The sequence below is a fragment of the Astyanax mexicanus genome, unplaced genomic scaffold, assembly GCF_023375975.1.
Source record: "Astyanax mexicanus isolate ESR-SI-001 unplaced genomic scaffold, AstMex3_surface scaffold_45, whole genome shotgun sequence".
Lineage (NCBI taxonomy): Eukaryota > Metazoa > Chordata > Actinopteri > Characiformes > Acestrorhamphidae > Astyanax > Astyanax mexicanus.
In genome coordinates this window covers 315,282-338,674 of record NW_026040055.1, presented here as the reverse complement: position 1 = coordinate 338,674, position 23,393 = coordinate 315,282, and the positions used below count along the sequence as shown (strand labels likewise).

Genomic DNA, 23,393 nt, shown 5'->3' with positions numbered 1-23,393 from the left:
ACCTCATAAACTGATATATAGCGTAAACTGATATATAGACTCTTAAACAGGCCATTAGGGCCACATAACTCATACTAGACTAAATTAGGCAATAGTGACGCACCTTCTTGCACCCTCCTTTTTCCCAAAGCAAAAACTGAAGCCGAGTGTAATCACGGGCTTCTCAAGCAGAATATAGCTTAAGTCGGAACCAGTTAAATGGGAAAGACAATCATAAAGTACCACTTAATGGGCCAAGGGGAAAAGAACACATAATACTTATAAGATGGTACTCAACACAGCACCACACCTCATAAACTGATGGATAATGCGACTCTTATACAGGCCATTAGGGCCACATAACTCATACTAGATTAGGTTAGGTGACGAGATGCACCTGCTTGCACACTCCTTTCTCCCCAAAACGAAATTTGAAGCTGAGTGTAATCACGGGCTTCTACAGCCACACATAGTCGTAGGTCGGAACCATGTTCTATGGGAAAGACATTCAAAAAGTCCCACTTAATGGGCTGAGGGGGAATGGACACATAGTACATATAAACCAGCACACAACACTGCACCACACCTCATGAACTGACACACCTAGCGACCCTCCTACAGGCCATTAGGGCCACATAACTCATATTAGATTAGCCTAGGTGGGCATTCCAACCTGTTCTTCTGGTTCAGGGGTAATCTGGGAGACCATGGGGCTGTCATATGGCTTGTCTTAAATTTCGTGTGGATATGTTCAGTTTTCTTTGAGTTACGGCTGTTCAAAAACGGTCACAGTGATACCCTTCATTCTGGAACTCTGCCACCCTCTCTAACTTTTTTGGTCATTTTAAACTAAGATTACTCTCCCTACACATAGGTGATACCCGGAAACATAGCCTAGTTGGACAGGGAATGTCCTCGACTGTACGCAGGATAAATCCCATGTTGATGGATTTAGTTTTGCTTGAGTTACAGTTGTTCAAAATCGGCCATAGGTTTTGACAATCCAGCGGGTCACAGCAGTCATACGGCCGCCTGAGGTGCATTATTTTCGTTTATAGAAATCCCATGTTTACCGGTCCATATATCGGGCTGTGTACATGATACAGACACAACCCTTATGTCGTTGGATAGCTCTTGACATGCTCTACAAAGTTTCTGCTTGGTATTTTGCAATTGGACATTTGCCCGCGATGATGGAACGTTTTGATTATCGCCATATTTGAGGGTGCTGTTCTCCGCGGGACTGTTATGCACAAGGATGTGTATGGACTCCTTAGAAAGGGCATTTCTCACGCTACAAATATCTTAAAATTCATGTGGATATGTTTAGTATTCTTTGAGTTACGGCTGTTCAAAAACGGTCCAAAAATTACTGTAAAGCAGTGGGTGAGTACTTTGTATGTAATCATTAAGAATCATTCCTGTAACTTACTCACAGACTGAGATAATTTAGGTCAAATTAGCCCATTTTTGCCAGGTTCAGAATTGATTTCGCCTAAATTGGTTAGAATGGCAACCCTTGTAAAATATTTAATCCTAAAGACATATACACATATGAAGTATTGCTGTAAAGCAGGGGGTGAGTACTTTCCAAATATGTAAGAATCATTCCTTTAACATACTCACAGGTTGAGAGAATTTAGGTCAAATTAGCCAATTTTTGCCAGGTTCAGAATTGATTCCGCCTAAATTGGTTAGAATGGCAACCCCTGTAAAATCTTTAATTCTACAGACATATACACATATGAAGTACTGCTGTAAATCAGTGGGTGAGTACTTTCCAAATATGTAAGAATCATTCCAGTAACATACTCATAGGCTGAGATATTTAGGGTCAAAATGCCAAGTTGATATATGGGTGCTATAGGTTGAGAAGCTGGGAACTTTCTCAACCTGTAACATCCAGATATATGCACATATTTGGTATCTATGGAAAGCTTGTGATGAGTACATTCCAAATATGTAAGAATCATTCCTGTAACATACTCACAGGTTGAGAGATTTTAGGTCAAATTAGCCAATTTTAGCCAGTTTTAGAATTGATTCCGCCTAAATTGGTTAGAATGGCAACCCCTGTAAAATCTTTAATTCTACAGACATATACACATATGAAGTATTGCTGTAAAGCAGTGGGTGAGTACTTTCCAAATATGTAAGAATCATTCCTGTAACATACTCACAGGTTGAGAGATTTTAGGTCCAATTGTTTTTTTTCCAGCTGAAGCTGGTATTTTTCAAACCCAAATCAGCCCATTTTGGGTAGGTTCCAATTTTCTTTTTTCCAGCTGAAGCTGGTATTTTTCAAACCCGTAAAATCTTTATTCCTGAAGATATCTGCACAAATCTAGTGTTGTTGCAAAGATTGAGATTAGTTCTTTCCAAATATGTAAGATACATCCCTGGGAAATGTTCACATGTTCTACGCTCCACTCTGGGCGTGCGCCGGGCCCTTCTCGCGGATCTCCCCGGCTACGGTGCTGCGTCGGGGCTAAGCGAGGCCATTGGAACGCATCCTGCCAACTCTCAAGAGTTGTGCGGAGAATTCACACCTGTAAGGGGCCCCAGGAACGGGGGGGTTTCCTCACATGGTTAGAACGATAACCTGCCAACCTTGCAAGATAATTCGAGGAGTCTCGAATCAGGAGGTTGGCGGAGAGAAAATCTCGCCGCAAGCGGGCAATGGGTAAGAGGGAGCCCACGGGTAAGACCTGACACCATAACTGTCAGGGTAGTATGGCCGTAAGAGCCTTTCCGGTGATTGCAGTTGGTCAGCGATACGGGCGACGGAAGTCTGAGTATCTTACTGATCGGCTGTTGTCATTTGGTTAGGCAATTGTCAGGGTGCGAGACCCGAATTGCCAAAATGGAGAGCGAGATATTTCTTACATCCGGGACCCGATTTATTACGCCGGGACCCGAAACCCCGATGCCGTAGTGGGAGGGGTAACTCGTCCCCCAAGCTCTGATGTCGCGGGACCTTCCGACCCAAGAGGGGTAGGGAGCGGTTGGTCCGGGGATCAGGTGCTTGACGGGAGTATCCATAGCCTCAATGTCGGGAACGGCAACACCTATAACCGGCCCGGACCAGGAAAACTGGCCTTCCCCAGCCCAAACGCCACCACCATGGATAGTAGGGCGTACGAGTCGACTACGGACCCGGCTCAAAGTATGGTTGTGGACTTACGCTGTGATCTTTGTGGCGTGCAGGTGGGCACTGTTCAGCGGGCGGCAAGGCACTTTGCCGAACGTCATACTAAGGTGTCTATCTTGTACAGATGCGACCGATGCCAAAAAGTTTCTTCCAACCACCATTCGGTGTCCTGCCACATCCTGAAGTGTCCAGGAGTGCAACCGGCCACTGATACGGTGGGTCGCAGTCACCTCTGCGATAGTTGTGAAGCTTGCTTCCCAACGCAGAGGGGCCTAAGTACGCACCGGCGCATAGTCCACGGGAAGATCCCTGAATATAGGATGGCTGGGGTGCGTGCCCCAGCGGAAAGGGAAGCCGTCAAGCGACGGAGGGCCGACGAGGAAGGAGCCAACGAAGGCATAGAGGATTTTGTCATAGAGCACAGGAATGGCCGGGAACCTGGCTCTGTCTCCCGACTCTGTGGATACAAGAGACAAAAGGGCAATGATTGTAGTCTGGACAAGAGGACTGAGGGTCAGGAATCTGAGCCTGTATTGAGAGTCCCGGTGACTGGTCTCCTGGAGGCGTACAGGGGATTGGCAGCGGAGATGATCGACGCAGCCAGAACCTCCAAGGACCAACACATCTCAGTCCTCAAATTATGGCTCGAGGACGCAGCCGAGTGGCCCGCTCGACTGGAAGCTGCAGCCCGGTCCGTACTCCGGATGTTGGGGGGAGTTGAGGAGAAGGATTGGAGGAAGCATCTTACCTCACGGAAGTCACTTAGGGTACGAGTGACTGGCACTGGTGGGTCAAGAAGGGCGAGGGCAAGAACAGCTGCCTTCAGCAGGTGTCAACAGCTCTTCAGGAACGACCCAGCCCGCCTAGCACAAGAAGTCCTAGACGGCAGTTCACCTGCCGTCTGCCCCATTCCCCTCACGGTAGTAGAGGAAGCCTACAGGAGGAAATGGGAGGTCCCGGGACTCTTTGACGGACTGAGAAGGTTCCTGATCGAAGGGGATGCGGATAACGGTCCCTTTGAATCAGCTCTCACGGCAACGGAGGTATTGGAAAGCCTTCGAGCCATGTCGAGCGACTCCACACCAGGCCCAGACGGTATTAAAAAGCAGTCCTTGCTTGAATGGGATCCTGAGTGTGAGACGGTCACACGTATGTTCAACGTGTGGATGTTCACCGGAGTCGTACCGGTGTGTTTTAAGCGGTGTCGAACGGTGCTCGAATTCTGAACCTGGCAAAAATTGGCTAATTTGACCTAAATTATCTCAGTCTGTGAGTAAGTTACAGGAATGATTCCTAGAACTTTGAGGTTCTGCAAGGTTCCTCATTAGATGGAGAAAAGAGAAGTGCAGTGTTTTTTATTGACATTGTTAGTGATCAAGTAATCAAATGCCTTAGCATACATGTACATAGTTCATAGTTCTTATGATCAGTGTGTGACAAAGGTTAGAGATCCAAGGCCAGTCCACCTCAGAGATCATCCTCAGGGTGGCTGTCCAGCAGGGAGGCTCTCCTCGTCACTGTTGCTCTTTAACCTTGCAATTAATCCCCCCCACCTTGGCATCATTGAGACCCACATACAGGGGTTCAGTGTGGTGGACACGAAGATTTTGGCTCTAGCGTTAGCAGATGATCTGGTTTGTTGTATCAGACTCTTGGCAGGGTACGGCTTCCACCTGGGAATCCTTGAAGGTTTTTGCTGACCCGGGGACCTCATGTTTGGGACCTCCCGTCCGTTACTCTGGGCCTCTGATGGTCCAGGAGGGGTTGCTGCACCCAGCAGCTGCTTTAAAACTGATTCTGACCAGGGGAATCTGACTGTTTAATTAAAACAAAGCATTGTGAGGACTCTAAACGGGTGCTGACACGATGTGATTTCTGCCCAGTGCTCTGAATGTCAAAGTGAAGAAATTCAATGAAGCGCAGGTAAACGGTGGGAGTAACTATTACTCTCTCAGCACACCCCGGAGTCACTGGAACAAGGCAGACTCCAGAGAGAGCATTGAGCATCGTGTCTTAGGCCTCCACCTCCGCGTGGTACACGGCTAAGTGAGGCCATTTGAACGCATCCTGCCAACTCTCTTAAGAGTTGGGCAGAGAATTCACGCTTTTGTGGAGCCCCAGGAACGGGGGGTTTCCTCACACGCATAGAACACTAACCTGCTAACCTTGCAAGTAAATTCGAGGAGTCTCGAATCAGGAGGTTGGCGGAGAGGGAGCCCACGGGGAACACCTGACACCATAACTCTCAGGGTAGTATGGCCATAAGAACCTTTCTGGTGATTGCGGTTGGTCAGCAATACGGGTGACGGAAGTCAGAGTGTCTTACTGATCGGCTGTTGTCATTTGGTTAGGTAATTGTCAGGGTGCGAGACCCGAATTGCCAAATGGAGTGCAAGCAACTTCTTATATCCGGCCTTGCCGGGACCCGAAACCCAAAAGCTGCAGTTGGAGGGGTAACTCGTCCCCCAAGTTCTGATGTCGCGGGACTTTCGGAACCGAGAGGGGTTGGTAGCAGTTAGTCCGGGGATCAGGGGCTTGACGGGAGTATCCACAGCCTCAATGTCAGGGACGGCAAGGCCCATAACCAGCCAGGACCAGGAGAACTGGCCTTCCCTAGCCCAAACGCCACCACCATGGATAGTAGGGCTTACGAGTCGATCACGGACCCGACTCGAAGTATTGACTTACCAGATCCCAGCATACTCTGTGATCTTTGTGGTGTGCAGGTGGGCACTGTTCAACTGGCGGCAAGGCACTTTCAAAAACGTCATAGTAAGGTGTCCATCTCATACAGATGTCGCTGATGTGGAAAAGCTTCCTCTAACCACCACTCAGTGGCCTGTCACGTCCGGGAGTGCAACGGGCAGCTGATATGGTGGGTTGCAGTCACTTCTGCGATAGTTGTGAAGCTCGCTTCCCAACGCGGGGACCTGAGTAGGCACCGTTGCATAGTCCACGGGAAGGTCCCAGAATGTAGGATGGTTGGGACCGCATGCCCCAGCGGAAGGGGAAGCAGTCATGCAAGGCAAGGCAAGGCAAGGCAAGTTTATTTATATAGCACCTTTCATACACAACGGCCATTCAAAGTGCTTTACAAATTAGAAAATACACAGAGAAATCAAATAAAAAATATAAATAAAAAAACATGTAAAAATGGAAATAAAAAGTAAAATAAGAATAAAGCATGATTGATTCAAATATGATTAAAACAAAGAGAATTAAATTAAAAACATGTAAAAGAACAACAAGGAATTAATAAGAATAAAGCATGAATAAAACATAATATAAAAGTGCCGTTACAGAATAAAAGTGGACGGAGCTGCAGTGTTTTAAGCTGAGCTAAAGGCCTGATCAAACATGTAGGTTTTCAGTCTGGATTTAAACATGTTTAGTGTTGGAGCTCTTCTAATGCTCTCTGTTAACTGGTTCCATTTAAGAGCAGCGTAGTAGCTAAACGCTAAACGCTGCCTCTCCGTGTTTAGTTTTTACTTTAGGCAGCTCTAACTGACCAGTTCCTGATGATCTGAGAGTTCTGCTCGGCTCATACTGCTGGAGCACATCAGATAAATATGCTGGTCCTGCACCATTAACACATTTATAGACCAGTAACAGTACCTTAAAGTCTATTCTGTAACATACTGGTATCCAGTGCAGGGATTTAAGGATGGGGGTGATGTGCTCTCTTCTTTTACTTCTAGTCAGAACTCTGGCTGCTGAATTCTGAATCAGCTGAAGCTGTTTGATGGTCTTTTTTGGGAGTCCAGTTAGGAGTCCATTACAGTAATCAATCCTACTAGAAATAAAGGCGTGGATGAGTTTCTCCAGGTCTGCTTTAGACAGAAAATCTCTGATCTTATTGATGTTCTTGAGGTGATAAAATGCTGATTTGGTGACGGCTTTGACGTGACTGTTAAAAGTGAGATCAGAGTCCATTTGTACACCAAGATTACGCACTAGTTCTTTAGATTTTAGGCTTTTTGAATCCAGATAGGCAGCTAGTCTTTGCCTCTCATTACTATTCCCAAAAAAAATAATCTGTTTTATCTTTATTTAACTGCAGAAAGTTCTGTCCCATCCATTTATTTATCTGCTCAAGGCATTTACACAGTGAGTCAATGGGACCGAAATTGTTTGGGCAGAGGGCCATGTAGATCTGAGTGTCATCTGCATAGCTGTGGTAAGATATCCCATAGTCACGCATGAGTTCACCCAGAGGAATCATATATAAATTAAATAAGAGTGGCCCAAGAATTGAACCCTGGGGTACACCACAGGTCACTGGCGCAGTCTCAGAAACATTATTTTCCATTTCCACGAAGTATTTCCTTCCTTGAAGGTATGAACTGAACCATTTTAGGACAGTTCCAGAAAGTCCAACCCGGTTCTCAAGTCTATCTATGAGAATGTTGTGGTCAATGGTATCAAAAGCAGCACTGAGATCAAGCAGTAGTAGAATAGACATTTTTCCTGAGTCTGTGTTTAAGCGAATGTCATTGATAACCTTAATAAGCGCAGTCTCAGTACTATGATTGGGCCGGAAACCTGACTGAAATTGGTCTAGACAGTTATTTATGGACAGGAAGTGCATAACTTGCTTGAAGACAATTTTTTCAATTATTTTTCCAATGAATGGTAGATTAGAGATTGGTCTGTAATTGTTCAATAAGTTTGTATCTAAATTTTTCTTTTTTAAGAGAGGCTTCACAACGGCAGTTTTTAATGCATTTGGGAAAACACCTGACATGAGTGAGGTATTTACAATTTGAAGAATGTCTTCTGATATTGAGTAAAAAACATTCTTTAAAAACTTGGTTGGTAATGTATCAAGACTGCAAGTGGATGATCTGAGGTGACTCACTGTATCAATTAAAACTTCTTCATTAATAGTGCTAAACTGGGACATGTTGACTATGATGCTTTTGCATGGTTTTGGAGAGCACATGGGCTCCTTGGTGGATAGAGATGTACTGATGGCTTGTCTGATATTGTGGATTTTAGTATTACAAAATTTAGCAAACTCATTACATCTCTCAGTTGAAACTAGCTCAGGGGTCATATATATAGGTGAGTTAGTTAGTCTGTCAACCACAGTGAAAAGAACTTTGCTATTGTTAATATTATTGTTAATAATGCTGGAGAAGTAGGTTTGTCTACATGTGCACATTATTTTATTGTAATCACGCAGTCTATTTTTAAAAATTTCTTTGTGAATGTGAAGCTTGGTTTTACGCCATCTGCGCTCATCATGCGATGGAGGGCTGATGAGGAAGGAGCCGGCAAAGATATTGAGGACTGTCAAAGAGCACAGGACTGATCGGGAACCTGGCTCTGTCTCTCTGTCTCTGTGCATACAAGGGACAAAAGGGCAACAAATGTAGTTTGGACACAAGAATTGAGGGTCAGGAATCTGAGCCTGTATTGAGAGTCCCGGTGACTGGTCTCCTGGAGATATACAGGGGATTGGCAGCGGAGATGATCCTTGTGGCCAGATCCTCCAAACTATGTCTTGAGGGTGCAGCCGAGTGGCCCGCACGATTGGAAACTGCAGCCCGATCCATACTTCAATTGCTTGGGGGAGTTGAGAAGGTCTGTGTGACGCATCTCCTCCCGTAGGTTGCTTAAACGGCAAGCTAACGGCACCAGTAGGTACAGCAGGGCGAAGGCGTGAACAGCCGCCTTCATCAGGTGCCAGAGGCTGTTCAGGAGCGACCCGGCCCGCCTAGCTAAAGAAATCCTAGATGGAGGTACATCTGCCATCTGACCCATTCCCCTCTCAGATGTTGAGGAAGCTTAAAGGGAGAAATGGGAGGCCCCAGGATTCTTTGGCGGGCTGGGAAGGTTCCTGACGGAGAGAGACGCTGATAACAGCCCCTTTGAATTGGCTCTCACGGCGACTGAGGTATTGGAAAACCTTCGAGCCATGTCGAGCGATTCCGCACCAGGCCCAGACGGTATTAAAAAGCAGTTTTTGCTCGACTGGGATGCAGAGTGCGAGACGGTCACACGGATGGTCAAAGTGTGGATGTTCACCGGAGTCGCACCGGTGTGCTTCAAGTGATGCCGAACGGTGCTGATATCCAAGACTGGGGACGGGGCGGCGATGGAGATCGGCAGTTGGCGGCCGATCACCATTCTTTCCACAGTCTTGAGACTCTTCACTAAGGTGATCCACAGTAGACACGTTAGAGGGTGCTCGGTTCACTGCAGTCAGAGGCGGTTTATCAACACCCCTGGTTGTTCTGAGAACATTGAGGTTCTGCAAGGCCTCATAAGATGGAGCAAAGAAGAGTACAGCCCACTTGCAGCAGTATTCATCGACATAGCTAAAGCATTCGACTCTCATTAACATATCTGGTATGTTCTACAGGAGAGAGGAGTGGATATCCATACAATAGGAGTTATTCGCAGCTCCTATTAACAAAGTGTGACCACCATTATAATCGGAGACCAGTCCACCTCCAAGATTTCTCTAAGAGTTGGTGTCAAGCAGGGAGACTCCTTGTCACCATTGCTCTTCAATCTGCCAATGAACCCCCTCATTGCCTACCTTGAGACCCACAGACAGGGGTTCAGTGTGGACTAAACGCTTTCAGTGTGGGCGATTGCAGACAATCTGGTGGTTGTGTCTGACTCATGGCAGGGCATGGCCTACAACTTGCCAATCCTTACAAAAATCCTAGCATTTCTGCCAGTGCAGGGGGGCTGAGGCTTCAGCCTTCTAAGTGTTCTGGCTTTATGATGTCCTTTAAGTCCAAGGCAAGGTGCCTCAATGGCTCTCCATATAGGTAGCTGGGCATTTCGATGTCGCCCTGGCTGGGACTGATAAGGCCAGACATTGTCGGTAAGATTTCTGATTGGGTGAGCAGGATTGGTTAGGCCAAGCTTAAGCCGACACAGAAGGTCTCCATTCTGACTAGGCCTGGTATACCAAGGGTCATTTACTCCGCCAATTACTGCGGCCTTGGTTTAGCTACTCACCGCACACCTCGAACAGGATAATCAGGAAGGCTGTAAAGTGTACCAAAGTTAAATTCCTTTTGTATGTTAAATATACTTGGCCAATAAAACTGAAACTGAACTGAACTAAAACTGAACTGAGATGGCTACATCTTCCTATGTCGACCTGTGACGTAACTAGGTTGGTGGCCTGGGGGTGCAGAAAGTAGCTCTTCATTCCGTCCATCCAGGCCAGGCGGCTGTTTCTACCAGAAAGCTCATGAGCACAGAGAAAGTATACACAAAGTTCAAAGCTGTATGTAAGAGGACTGGAGGATGATCGTTGACTCACTCGCGGTGGCTTTGGTAGAGTACTTTGGGTTCCCTGTGGGAGCTAGAGGGCTCTGGCCGCTCTCTAAGGAAGTGCTGCTCAAGATTCTGGGTCTTCCCTCTACGAGGAGGAAGACATTTTCCAGACTGATCAGTAGAAGGACCCTACTGTACTTCTTGGATTTACTTCAATTACTGTACTTCAATGCAGTTCTGCAATACTCTTCTTTCCTCACTAAAGTTTTTGGAAATAATATATGAGTATTAAATATATTTATCAGGCATTAGGTCCCGAAGGTGACAGCCCAGACGGGCATACGAAACAGCTACAAAGAACCCAAGGGAAAAGTCCAAGGTGGCAGGCTACCTCACGCGCACCTCGGCCACTGCAGAGAAGCACTATGAAGGAGATTAGCTCAGGTGGATGCTTGCTTGATACTCAAGAGCCTCTGTGGGGATTCAGAGTAAGTATTTCTTTGTGTTTTCACTAGGATTTTCTTGCATGGTTATATTTCAAAGTTTTATATTTTTTCGGTTTTCTGTACTCATTTTCTCTCATTTCCTCTACTTCTAGTGGTGAGTGGAGTGACCACACTGCTATTGGTTCCTCGTCCTTCTTGAGCGATCAAGCTGCATACAACAGGTTGCACCAGTCATGCCAGTGTTGTTGGACGGGGTTCCACCAAAGCGGTCAGAGCAGGCATCCCTGGCAGGGGTGCATGAGCGCTATTGCTACGATCCCTGGCATAGTGATCAGCTCCAGAATCAGATGCAGCAAGTTCCAGGTGAGTCTTTAGGGATTTATCTCTTACCCTAGTCTTATCAACTCTAATAGCTTGAATACACAATATATTTAGTTATGTCTGAATTTACTGACTATTTGTTTTATTTATTCACAGAGAACATTGCCTGTAGACTGCCCTCTGAATCCAGAGTGAAGACCTGGATTGAGAAGAAAGGGGTGGTCTGCAAACATTCCTGATGCTGCAACCACTGTCCAGCAGTGGAAGCCATCTGGGGCATCGACACAGCGATGGACAGTGCTGTGTTGCAGAGGTTTTGCAGAACGCAGAAGAAATGGAAGGGACTCATAGTGGCAGAGATAGAGGGGAAGGGTAGAGGGATGTTGGTTACAAGGCCTTTTGCCTTTGGGAAAGTTGTTTGGGACTAAAGTAAAGTGGTGTCTAGACAGGAGGGCTTAGCGACCCACAGTTCGACAGTAGAGAGGGAGAGTTGCTACATGTTTTATTAGAATTCTGGACAGGAAGCTCGGTGTATTGATACTCATGGAGGAGTGTCCGTGCCATCCAGGAATACGCATATTTGGCCAGCTAATTTATCATTCCTCAAAGAAGGCCAAACTAAGGCCTAGATTAAACAGTGTAGATGGCAAGGATGTAATCCTCTTCATCGCCATAAGCAACATTAAAGTAAATGAGGAGCTCCGGTTAGATTACAGCTGGGGAGGGTTTAGGACCAGCAGACTATGAGACAGCCCTATCCATCAGGCTGTGAAGATGCTGAACCCTCTTCCTGCTGTACCCCCATCCCAATCCTGCCCCCAGCACACACTCACTCAGCCCCCTGACCCCCTCCCCCCCACCAATACAGTACTGAAACTCTGTACTAGAACACACACAGTACTTGAACTTTTCTAATGGACCTGCACTACACACCCAATACCTGCACTACTGCTATACTCGCACAGTCATACACACTTTAATTCCCCGAAAACTGTGAACTTTAAGAACTTTACGCACTCATTCATTTTACCAGCCTTAAGCTATATACCATATTTGCACTACTGTTATATACTATTTATCCTTCATTCCATCTCAATCACCATCAATATTGCACTATTGTCTTCAGTCTTACGTATGCCTTTGTGTTCTTGTTGTTTTGTACATATAGTGTCTCCCACTCTTTTATATTATATATCTTATTTCTTTTTATTCATATTTATGTATCTTTTTTCTCCCCCACCACTACTGCACCTTGTTTCTGTCTCATGTATGTCTATTTGTGTGTCTGCTGTATTGTACACATAGTGTCTCCCATTCTCTTTTATTATATCTATTATCTGTACTTGCTGTAAAATTGGGAAGGAGAGTAACGTCATTTCGATTCTCTGTATGTCCTGTACATATGCAGTACTGACAATAAAACTACTTGACTTTAGATTTAACTTGGCTGTGGTCCCTGCAGCAAAAATCTAAATTGCATTATAAATGTAAATATATATGTAACTGTAGATACTGTAAATGTTAGGGTTAGGTTATGGATAAGATTAGAATTAGTAATACATATGCTGCAATGTGAAATATATGTTCACAAAGTTGTGTGTGTACACTTTATCTGCAACTTCTGCAAAACTTCTTCAAAAAAGAATTTAATAAAGCAACTGTTTGCTGATATTTGCCTGGTTTTGTTTGTTCTTTAACATGCATGCAGTAAGGTCTAGTCTAATCTAGTCTGTTCTAACCAATAAAAGGCAAGACCTGTAAATAAAGCATCACTGCACCTAAAAAAAGCACATCAGGCGGCTGAAGTGAGCTGGCCTGTTGCACCAATTTCGAATCTGTGCAATTTTAATAATTTACAGAATCAAGAATTTTTAAAATGGACTACAAATCAACCTTTAGCCCATAGCGCATAAAAACATACACTTTCAAAAACAGTGCCACAGCAAGAAAAGCAGTACTGAAGACGGGTGATATCTGGAGTCTTCCAAATACTAACATTTAAATGGAAAAAATAAAACACTCATATATTAATTTGCAGTTTGTGCAGAGAAGTAAAGGATATAAATCTGGTCAGGTAGCCAGATGTATTGATGATCATGGAGGGGTTTTGTTAAAAAAAACTGATCAGAAAAATCAAGTTAAATTTGATTAACTACAGAGAATAAGTTAAACACAAAGCCAAGTATAAAAAAGGTAAAGTGTGTGCAGTCTTATTTATATATGCCATGTGTTTCTCCCTCATTCATACCCGGACTTGATAAAGTTTCTTCTCCATAGATCATGATTCTGACTCAGGACTGTGCTCGACTGTCTCTAAACCCGAGATTACACTCAGCTTAGCTTAAACTGAAGAGAGGGAGGAGGCTGCATGTGATTTAATAGGTAGTAATCTACTGTATGTGGTGACCAGGACACTGTTCACCATGGAACTCCCAATGACCGTCTGATGATACAGTGATATAAAGATAAATAAATCTCATTTTTTATTCTCAACTGGATTATAGACTGAACTCCATTAGAGACTCTGCTGTTAAAGAGCACAGAGTTACTCAGTTTATACTGAGAGAAATAAATAAAGTCTGATTCTGATCACAGTAAGAAGAGTTTGGGCAGTAAATCAGATTTTATAGGGTTTCTGTTGGTGTGTGAACACAGTAATTAGCACAGCTTCACTCTCCAGAGTGAACATCCCTCTGTCTATCTGCCCCAGTCCTGTCTTATATTAACCACGCCCCCTCATTATCCTCTACACCTGTTGGTAATCTGTAACTCCTCCCACTCGTTACTGTCTCCAGGTGAGTTTTGTCTGTGTTTAGTCTACATATAGACCTTTTTTCTCCTGTTTCTGATGAAATGTGTGTTAATGTGGGTTTTGTTATTGGGGGATTTTGTTTGTTTATCTGAGTTTTATCAAATATTTTAGCTTTCTGAATCTTTCTCTCCTCAAAAAAGTTCTAATGCGTGACTGTAAGTTCTAACCTAGTTATTAGTCTTATTTTTGTCTTGTATTTGTATTTCAGTATTTGAATGATTCACTCAGTTTAACTAATGAATCACTTGTGCTGTAGGTCACAGAATGGATCAGCCGAAGGAGAGATGACACTCGTCCTGCTTTCGTTGCGGTAGCAGTAAAGGAGCACAAGACTGCTGCCACTCAGGTGGCCACCTTTGTTCTGAGCCAGGAACAGGAGATGGTAAGATGTTTAGACTTTGTTTAGTCGTGTTATAAATGGCATTAGGTTTTAGATATGTGTTGTGATAATCCTAGATTTTAATTGCATGTTGTTTTGTTTTTGTGTTTCTTTTCACAGTGGTTCGATCTCTACTTCACTGAGGTGCGCCCAGTCATGCTGGGAAGGAAGAGGAAGCGCGTTGATGATGACGATGAGTCAGATGAGAGGTTCTTCATCTCCTCCACTGGCAGAACCATCCACAACGCCTCCAATGACCTGGAGCGGCTGCACAAGAAGTAAGTTGAACTAAATGAACTCAAGCTCTGCAATACTCTTCTTTCCTTACTTCAGTTTTTATATTATATAATGGAAATAATGTATGAGTACTAAGGAATATATTGTCTTTTTCAGGTATCAGGTGCCGAAGGTGACCAGCCAGATGGCCAGACGGGCGTATGAGACAGCCAGGACATGCCCGATGCCAAAAAGTCCAAGGTGGCGGGCTACCTCACCCACTCGACGGCCACGGCAGAGAAGCACTACCGGATGAAGGAGATAAGCTCAGGGGTAGATGTGTGCCTGATCCTGAGGAGACTGCGGGGTGATTCAGAGTAAGTATTTGTTCATGTTGTCACTAGGATGGTCTAGCATGGTTACATTTCAACTATTTGTATTTTTTTTTCTGTACTCATCATTTTTCTCATTTCCTCTACTTGCAGTAGTGACCAGAGCGACCACACACCTACGGGTTCCGCGACCAAGCTGCATATGACAAGTTGCTCCGGTCATATCCAGTGACGTTGGACGGGGTGCCACCCAAGCGGTCTAAGCGGGTATCCCTGGCTGGGCAGTACGAACGCTACTGCTATGATCGCTGGCGTAGTGAACAGCTCGAGCTTCGGGTGCAGCATGTTCTAGGTGAGTCTTTAAGAATTAATCTCTTAGCCTAGTCTTAGTGTCAACTCTAATTACTACCTGGAATGCACATCAAATTTGTTATGTCTGAACCTATTTACTAATTTCTTTTTTTTTTTGCTTTCTTCACAGAGCACTTTGCCCGTAGACTGCCCTCTGAATCCAGAGTCAAGGCCTGGATTGAGAAGCAAGGGTGGTCTTCAAACATTTCAGATGCTGCATCCATCGTCCAGCAGTGGAAGCCATCTGGGGGCATTGACGTTGCGATGAACAGTGCTGTGTTGCAGAAGTTTTGCAGGACGCAGAGGTGGAAGGGACTCTCAGTGGCAGAGATAGAGGGGGAGGGTAGGGGAGTGGTAGTTACAAGGCCTTTTGCCTAGGGGGAAGTCGTGTGTGACTACCACGGTAAAGTGGTGTCTAGACAGGAGGGCTTAGTGACCCATGCAACAACAGCAGAGCAAGAGAGTGGGTACTGTTCTTTTTGAAGAATGTTCTTTTACAATTCTGGACAGGTAGCCCGTTGTATTGATGCTCACGAGGAAGAGTGTCCGTGCCATCCAGGAATGTGCACATTTGGCCGTCTAATTAACCACTCCTCCAAGAAGGCAAATTTACGACCACGGTTGTATAGTGTAGATGGCAAAGACGTAATCCTCTTTATTGCCATACGCAATATTAAAGTTCAAGAGGAGCTCCTGTTTGATTACGGCGTCAACAGGAAGTCTTTTGCTGGGGAGGGGTTAGATTTAGTATGGCTGTAGTCCCTGCAGCAAAAATCTGAACTGTAAATTTAAATAAATATGTAGATAGAACTGTAAATATTAGGGTTAGTTAGAATAATGCTATTGTCTTCCAAATGAAGGCCCTCTGACTCTAAGATCCCCAGCAGGCTTAAGTTCTTCACTGTGGACACTGCAAACAAAACAAATATATTCAAAGCTCTGTATCTTCATAGAACAATATCAAATTGCAAAACGTCAATAGACCGTTTTGTAGAGCATGTCAAGAGCTATCCAAGGACGTAAGGGTTTTGTCTGTATCATGTACACAGCCAGAATTATGGACCGGTAAACATGGCTTTTCTATAGCCGAAAATAGTGCACCTCAGGCGGCCGCATGACTGCTGTGACCCGCTGGACTGCTAATACCTAGGGCCGATTTTGAACACCCGTAACTCAAAGAAAACTAAATCTATCAACATGGGATTTTACCAGAGTACAGTCGAGGGCATTCCCTGTCCAATGAGGCTAAGCGTCCGGGTATCACTTATGTGGAGGGAGAGTAATTTTTGTTTAAAATGACCAAAAAAGTTAGAGAGGGTGGCAGACTTCCAGAATAAAGGTATCACTGTGACCGATTTTGAACAGCAGTAACTCAATGAAAACTGAACATATCCACATGAAATTCAAGATACTTGTAGCGTGAGAAATGCCCTTTCTAAAGAGCCCATAAACATCCATGTGTATAGCAGTCCCGCGGAGAACTGCACCCTCAAATATGGCGAGATTCAAAACGTTCTATCATCGCGGGCAAAGGTCTAATCGCAAAATACAGAGCAGGTACTAGAGCATGTCAAGGGCTATCGAACGACGTGAGGGTTTTGTCTGTATCTTGTACAGAGCCCGAGATATGGACCGGTAAACATGGCTTTTCTGTAGCCGAAAATAGTGCACTTCAGGTGGCCACAGTATGCGACTTTTGCGCCACATATAAACAGAGCTAACGTGCCAAAATGTTAACCAATGTGTCTGAAACTTGGACTGATTATAGAAGCATTCAAGTGCTTTCCAACATCATCCTGACTGCCTGTAACAGTTTGGTAGAATCAGAGATACAGAGCTGTAAATATCACCTGTGAGTAAGTTACAGCAATGATTCTTACATATTGTGAATGTACTCATCACAAGCTTTCCACAGATACCAAATATGTGCATATATCTGGGTGTTCCAGGTTGAGAAGCTGGGAACTGGAACTCCAGGGTTGCAGTTCCCAGCCTCTCAATCTCAATGTCTCCCAGCCTGTGAATTGACTTAATTAGCATCTGACTTGTGCTCCCAGCTTGTAAATGGGCACATCAGGCCAGTTGATAGGCCATGCTAATGAGGCCTGCCCCCATGAGGCCTGTGAGGTGGCAGTGAGAGGCTGGGAGACAGCAACCAGTTCTCAACCTCATGGAGTATGGTACAGGAGTTATTCTTACATATTTGGAAAGTACTCATCACAAGCTTGAGAAGCTGTTACAGGTTGAGAAGCTGGTAACTGGAACTCTAGGTTTGCAGTTCCCATGTTGAGAAGCTGGGAACCGGAACTCCAGGGTTGCAGTTCCCAGCTTCTCAACCTGTAACACCCAGATATATGCACATATTTGGTACCTATGGAAAGCTTGTGATGAGTACTCCCCAAATATGTAGGAATAACTCCTGTACCATACTCTCAGGTTGAGAACTGGTTGCTGTCTCCCAGCCTCTCACTGCCACCTCACCCAGCCTGCTGTCTCCCAGCCTGTGAATTGACTTAATTAGCATATGGCTTGTTCCTCAATTCAGAGTTCAACCTGTCACCTCATTGGCCCCCTCTGGACCACAGCCATCATCCAACCAGGTGATACCCCAGTCAAGTGGGGGGCGTGTCCTTTTGTTTACAGTAGCATATAAGCAGCAAGTTTGAACCCCCAAACCACCTCTGATACTTGTCTTACCAAGATCAGCGACCTCCTTGACCTCCTTGACCTTCTCTGCTCCAGTGACCAGGAATCCTCTTGACTGTCTGAGATGGCTTCTTCTTCTGCTGCTTCTTCTTCTTCTGCTGCTTCTGCTGAGTAAGTACAAGTTTGTCTTTGATTTACTGTAGTAAACTATCTCTGACTTGGCTACAAGGAAAATGCTATGGGAACCTTACTTGTTTTAGGATTACGTAATGCTGAACAATTCTATGTAAATTTAGCTTTACAGGGACAATAAATATGTGAAGATATCTAATGTCTATTTCTCTTTTTTTCTGTTTTTATCTAACAGGAAAGCTAGCAATAGGACCTTCCTCCTGTGTCCTATGTGCAAGAAGACTCATTGGAGCCTTCCAGTTCACCTCAGAAGATCCTGCATGAAGAACTCCTCAGAAGCTGACATTCGGTCTGTGGTGGAATCTGCCAAGAGAGCTGCCAACAATTTGCTTCGTACTGGCCGTGTCTGGGAGTACTCTCTCATCACCAGGATCATGCAGAGCCCTGACCCTGTTGGCAGGTAAGATGCTGACAATGGTTACTTTTAGATATCATAAAGTACGTTTCTTATTCTATTGTAAGAAAGCTAAATGTAAATATGTCTTTTATTCCTCGCAGGATGATCGAGGAGCTGCAGAGCAGAGGGATGGCTGTGGTTGGCATCCCAACTGAAGACCCGGCTCCTGCTGCTCCTGCTGTTCCAGCTGTTCCGGCTGTAGCCCAACTGCCAGTTGAGGCTCCGTCTGAGTCCGGCTCAGAAAGCTCTGGGGAACTCTATCAGTGGTGAGTGTTTACGTTCCTTGATTTTTCTCATTCCTTTTAGATTTTTAGGAGGTCACTGTGTTTCTCGTGAAGTGCCAAACTTCACTAATACTTGTTTTTTTTGTTTGTGTTTTTTCCCAGCCCTGATCCCACGATGCAGGGAACTTCCGTTAGGGAAAGGATGTCAAGTTTGGGCCTCTACAAGAAGCACTCGCTTGACCATTCTCTCCTTGCCAAATTCGCCAAGTTTCTACAGAGTGACTTGTGGAACGAAAACTTCAAACAGGAGGTAAGAAAATTGATTACAAAATATATTAGTCATTACATAATTATAAGAAGACATATTAGTCCATCTATTTCATCTAAACATCAACAGGTTTTAAAGTAAATCTCTTATGTTCTGCTGTTTTCCAGGTGGAGAACGTTGCAAGGTTCCTGTACTACATGGACCCCCAGCAGGCCAGTCTCCAGTTCGTCCGTCAGCATGAGAAGACCCGGGAGTATTTCCTCAAGCTCTCAGAGGCCGGACTCTGCAAGCAGACGGTGCAGAATTACATCAAGAGCGTTAAAAGGTGAGCAGTGTACTGTTGATATAGACTATGCTACACACTGCTAAAATTTGATTTCATATGAAATCTTTTCTGAATTATTTTTAAGTGTGACTGACTTTTCCCTTCTTCTTTCCTTTCCTAAGGTTCCTGAAGTTCCACGTGGGCAGCACTAACCTGTGCTTCGAAGACAGAGTCCTGCACGCTGACTGCCAGAACTACGTCTTGTTCCTGAGCAACATCCAGACTGTGACTTCTAAGCAGGTCAGCAAGGAGACGACCAGGAAGAGGTCAGTATCTTTATTTAATATTAATATAACAGACTTGACACACAGTGCAGTTTTAATAATAATAATTAATTATAGTTTATTATAGTTTATTGTTCTTTTTCCGAAGGAGGCCATGACTGTGTTGGATGCTGCCAGGGAAGACTTCCTAGCTGTCATCGGGAAGCTGAATCAGTTGAATCATTCACTTAGTTTAACTAATGAATGATTTGTTTGCGTGCTGTAGGTCACGGAATGGACCAGTCGCAGGAGAGTATATGGGTGTTACTGCTGTATGGCTTTTACTGCAACAGGAGGGATCGAAGATTACCTGTACTCAAATTCTCTGAATCTTTTAATGGCATTATGAACGGAGTGTTTCAGGCATGCTGCCTTTATATCTAATCAAGAGGCTGACCTGTTTCCAATTAACCTGTTCACCTGTGGAATGTTGTAAACAGGCGTTTTGTTGCAGCAGTCCCAACTTTTTCAGAACATGATCCAAATAAAAATGAGTCAATATTTGCAAAAACTGTTTCTGTTTGATTATTAAATGTATTTGTAGCGTATTCAGTTAAATATAGGTTTTAAAGGATTTGAAGCTCAGCATATTCTTTTTTGTTTAGTTATGTTATACGCAACATCTTAATTGAAATTGGGTTGTAATAAAGCACAAACAATTTGTGAAGTTGTGTCTAAAGATTTTTTTTAAATAAATCTTCAAGTCAAACTTGCTTCTTTGCTTCAAGTTATTCACACCCAGTGGTTTGTAGGTAATGGGAATTGTTTGCTTTCATTGTTTCCTGTTAATGATCATTTTAATAGGCATTAGTGTGTGACTAGTTAACTGCATACTATTGAAAGAAGTAAAAGAGAGACTTGTTATTTAATGTAAATTAAGGTGATTAAAGAGTGTTGATACAAAACGTCTAAGATGATATGAAGGATTTATATTTTTGCTGCTTAAGTAGATGGTTGCGTGAAGGCAAATAGTGTTAATGTAATAATGTATTTTTGCTCAACAGACACTTTAAACATTTATTGCAGTAATATATGCATTTTGTCTTTCGTATGCCAGTGTTTTTTTTGTCTGTGTAGAGCAGCTTTGTGACTATGCCTGTAGTAAAAACATCTACAGAAGTACCCTTTTATTTAATTTTTAAAATTATTCTTTGTCCATGTGTTGTGGATGGTACTAGTTTTTGTGAATGGTGAATGTTTTATAAAATGTACTGACTTACATCTACGAACTCATAGAAAATCATAGAATAGAAAAATGTTCCTTTCAAATGCATATAAATATAAGTATAGTTTATTTAGTACCTATCCTAAAAGCTATATAAACGAGGCTAAAGTACTCCATAGTGATCAAGGTAAGTTAAAATAATTCATATGAGTATTAGTGCTAAATCAGACAGTAAGGATGGTTTTGTACAAGTTCTAAATAAGATTAAATAAAGCTGAAGTCTTAACGTTTGTTACATACTTATTGGAATTCTATGTTGAGATACATATATTTTATATGTTTATTGGTTTATAAATGTATGAGCTTACAGCGGTGTTAAGAACAACAGTATATGAGCACAATGAAAATAAATGTATGTAGAAAATTGAGTGTGTGTGTGTGTGTGTATATATGAATTATATATATGTATTGATGAATTGATTTCTGATTGGATGCTTTGTAGAAATGAATGAGTAATGTAACCAAAATTTAACAGTTTGCAGAAGCCATCAAAGTAAACTTCTTTTCACATAGTAGTACATTCATACACAGTCAGCTAATCTATTTTTACATTTTAGTTTTATAAAGCAAAAACATAACATGCTTCATAAACTTATTTATTTGCAAATAAAAGTGTAAAATGTACCCATACTCACTCGTTCAGATGTGATACAATATGCATAGTGACAATAAAAATACAACAAGCACTGTGAATAACGTTAGTAAAGACAATTTAATTAGATTAAAAGTAAAAACTCTCCACATAAGGAGCTAACACAGCCTCCAGCTGGTCTTAGTGGAGTTTAGCTCTCCGTTATAAGAGCCTTATCCCTGGCCCAGTAATCGCGTTCATTCCTGGAGACAAATAATCTGAATTAGTAACAGCGCTTAATGGAGAACACAATCATAATTCCACTATTTACACATTAAATCACTCAGTCACAGGTTAATCTAAAATTACTTTGTGTAACAGTTAACCCTTTTACACTTGCGCGGGGTTAGCTTAGCATGTTAGCGGGCGCTAGTTTAGCGCAGCAGCCGCGTTTGCTACTCGGATATTCGGCTAACATTTGTAGCTTACCTGGTATATCGGCTAAACCCCAAAGCTAACTAAAGCTTCACCCGGTCAGGTCTTACTTTAAATAAAGTACATGTGGAAAAACAACACTGGAAAACCAAACTCAAAACCGTCTATAATATACTAGTTTGATACTCACATACAGCAGTGAGTGGAAATACAGACACGCCCTCGTAGTGCCGACTGTTTTTAAATCTGAGCGCTAGAACTCTCCACTTGGGAAGTTGCCTTCAGAAGTGGTGTTAAATCTAGATAGGTAGTAAATTGACACATGGTGCTACATTATGTATTGACAGAGATTGAGTGCATTAAAGAATCATTATGTCAGTCAATCATCTGTAAACATTCAAAAACCCTGTTGGGTGAATTTGGTGAACCCACATTAGTTTGGCTGGTTTACTTTATAATATTTTACATATTTATTTTTGTATGTGTTTAATAATATAAAATGGAGAATAATGTCACAGGTATATTATTTTTTTAATGTTCCAGAAGATTTTTAACATATTTGTGGTCTGTGCTGGGATACATGGCTAGGTTAAGCTGCACAATGTAGTTTTGCTAAATAGATTAATCAGCATAGTATATGTTTTCATATGAATTAATAGCTGAGTTTGGAGCAAGCATAATGCAGGTTAATTTAAATAACCTCCATTGTCTGCATCTGAGAGTATGAAATTAATGTGGACACTAGGTGGCAGTGCACCTCACTTCTGTTACAGTGTGCACAGGATTACACGGCACAATGTTAACATTAATATATGCTGTTCAGATGTCATATTGAGTTTTGAATTAATGTGTGTTAGATTGTTTTAGGGTAAAACAAATTTCAAATTAAAATAATGTCTACCTCTACTAATAAGCAACACAGTTTTTTACTTTATGATTTTTGTTTATTGAGATGTTAAAATTTGTTTTGTATCTTGGATCTATGAGGCTAACTTATGCACGTTAAATCATTCTCTGAACCCAAGTGAAGTAGGACTAGGTGAGGACTTTTCATTCAAATTAACAAATTAAATAATAAAAAAGGTCATGGTAAGAATGGTAAATACACTTTTGTTGAGATGCACCTTTTAGGTAGTGTTAGCAGCATTGTGGACCTCAGTGAAGCTGGCCCCTCATATCATTAGAAATGAAATAAAAATATTTCCATTGGTTAGTGCTACGTTTGTGCTGGTTTGTGCAGCAAAAATTAACGTTTGTGCTGTTATCATTATTGAGATATTAAACATTATATTTACTGTTTTTGAGATATTAAACATTTAATTTCTGACCTGTTATGTAACACAGCCCCTTATTTGTGGCTAAATCACACCAAAGTGGTCTCATTGGTTAGTGCTACGTTTGTGCTTGTTTGTGCAGTAAAAATTAACGTTTGTGCTGTTATCGTTATTGAGATATTAAATATTATATTTACTGTTATCGTTATTGAAATATTTAACAATTTAATTTATTACCTTTTATGTAACACATAAAAGCCATCTAAAGCCAGATTTCATCAAAGTGGTGTTGTCCCAGATAGCAAAGGGACGTTGAATCAACGTTGATTCACCGTTGAACCGTC

General features: G+C 42.9%; 2 protein-coding genes across 3 annotated transcripts; both read left to right on the top strand.

Moving 5' to 3' along the window:
• The first annotated feature begins 284 nt into the window (after positions 1 to 284).
• On the top strand, positions 285 to 13,113 carry LOC125795236 (uncharacterized). Its single transcript, XM_049473738.1, has 3 exons — positions 285 to 10,860; positions 10,971 to 11,181; positions 11,296 to 13,113. The coding sequence occupies exon 1, from the start codon at positions 3,103 to 3,105 to the stop codon at positions 4,354 to 4,356; it is 1,254 nt and encodes a 417-aa protein (XP_049329695.1). The 5' UTR covers positions 285 to 3,102; the 3' UTR covers positions 4,357 to 10,860; positions 10,971 to 11,181; positions 11,296 to 13,113.
• Positions 13,114 to 17,636: 4,523 nt separating this feature from the next.
• LOC125795250 (uncharacterized) lies at positions 17,637 to 20,203 on the top strand. 2 transcript variants are annotated; one of them, XM_049473757.1, is made up of 7 exons: positions 17,637 to 18,046; positions 18,243 to 18,467; positions 18,566 to 18,730; positions 18,851 to 18,998; positions 19,124 to 19,281; positions 19,404 to 19,547; positions 19,657 to 20,203. In XM_049473757.1, the coding sequence occupies exons 1-7, from the start codon at positions 18,000 to 18,002 to the stop codon at positions 19,661 to 19,663; spliced, it is 894 nt and encodes a 297-aa protein (XP_049329714.1). In that variant the 5' UTR covers positions 17,637 to 17,999; the 3' UTR covers positions 19,664 to 20,203. The 2 variants fall into 2 exon arrangements, with proteins under 2 accessions (XP_049329714.1, XP_049329713.1); XM_049473756.1 differs by having other exon boundaries at positions 17,638 to 18,046; positions 19,654 to 20,203.
• The last annotated feature ends 3,190 nt before the right edge of the window (positions 20,204 to 23,393 follow it).

What these genes read in the sequence shown, in the direction of transcription:
- LOC125795236 (XM_049473738.1), top strand. Translation starts at nt 3,103, where the DNA reads ATGGATAGTAGGGCGTACGAGTCGACTACGGACCCGGCTCAAAGTATG.
- LOC125795250 (XM_049473756.1), top strand. Translation starts at nt 18,000, where the DNA reads ATGGCTTCTTCTTCTGCTGCTTCTTCTTCTTCTGCTGCTTCTGCTGA. An exon ending in TCTTCTGCTGCTTCTGCTGA is followed by an intron (nt 18,047 to 18,242) that starts GTAAGTACAAGT and finishes TTTATCTAACAG; the next exon opens with GAAAGCTAGCAATAGGACCT. An exon ending in ACGAAAACTTCAAACAGGAG is followed by an intron (nt 18,999 to 19,123) that starts GTAAGAAAATTG and finishes GCTGTTTTCCAG; the next exon opens with GTGGAGAACGTTGCAAGGTT.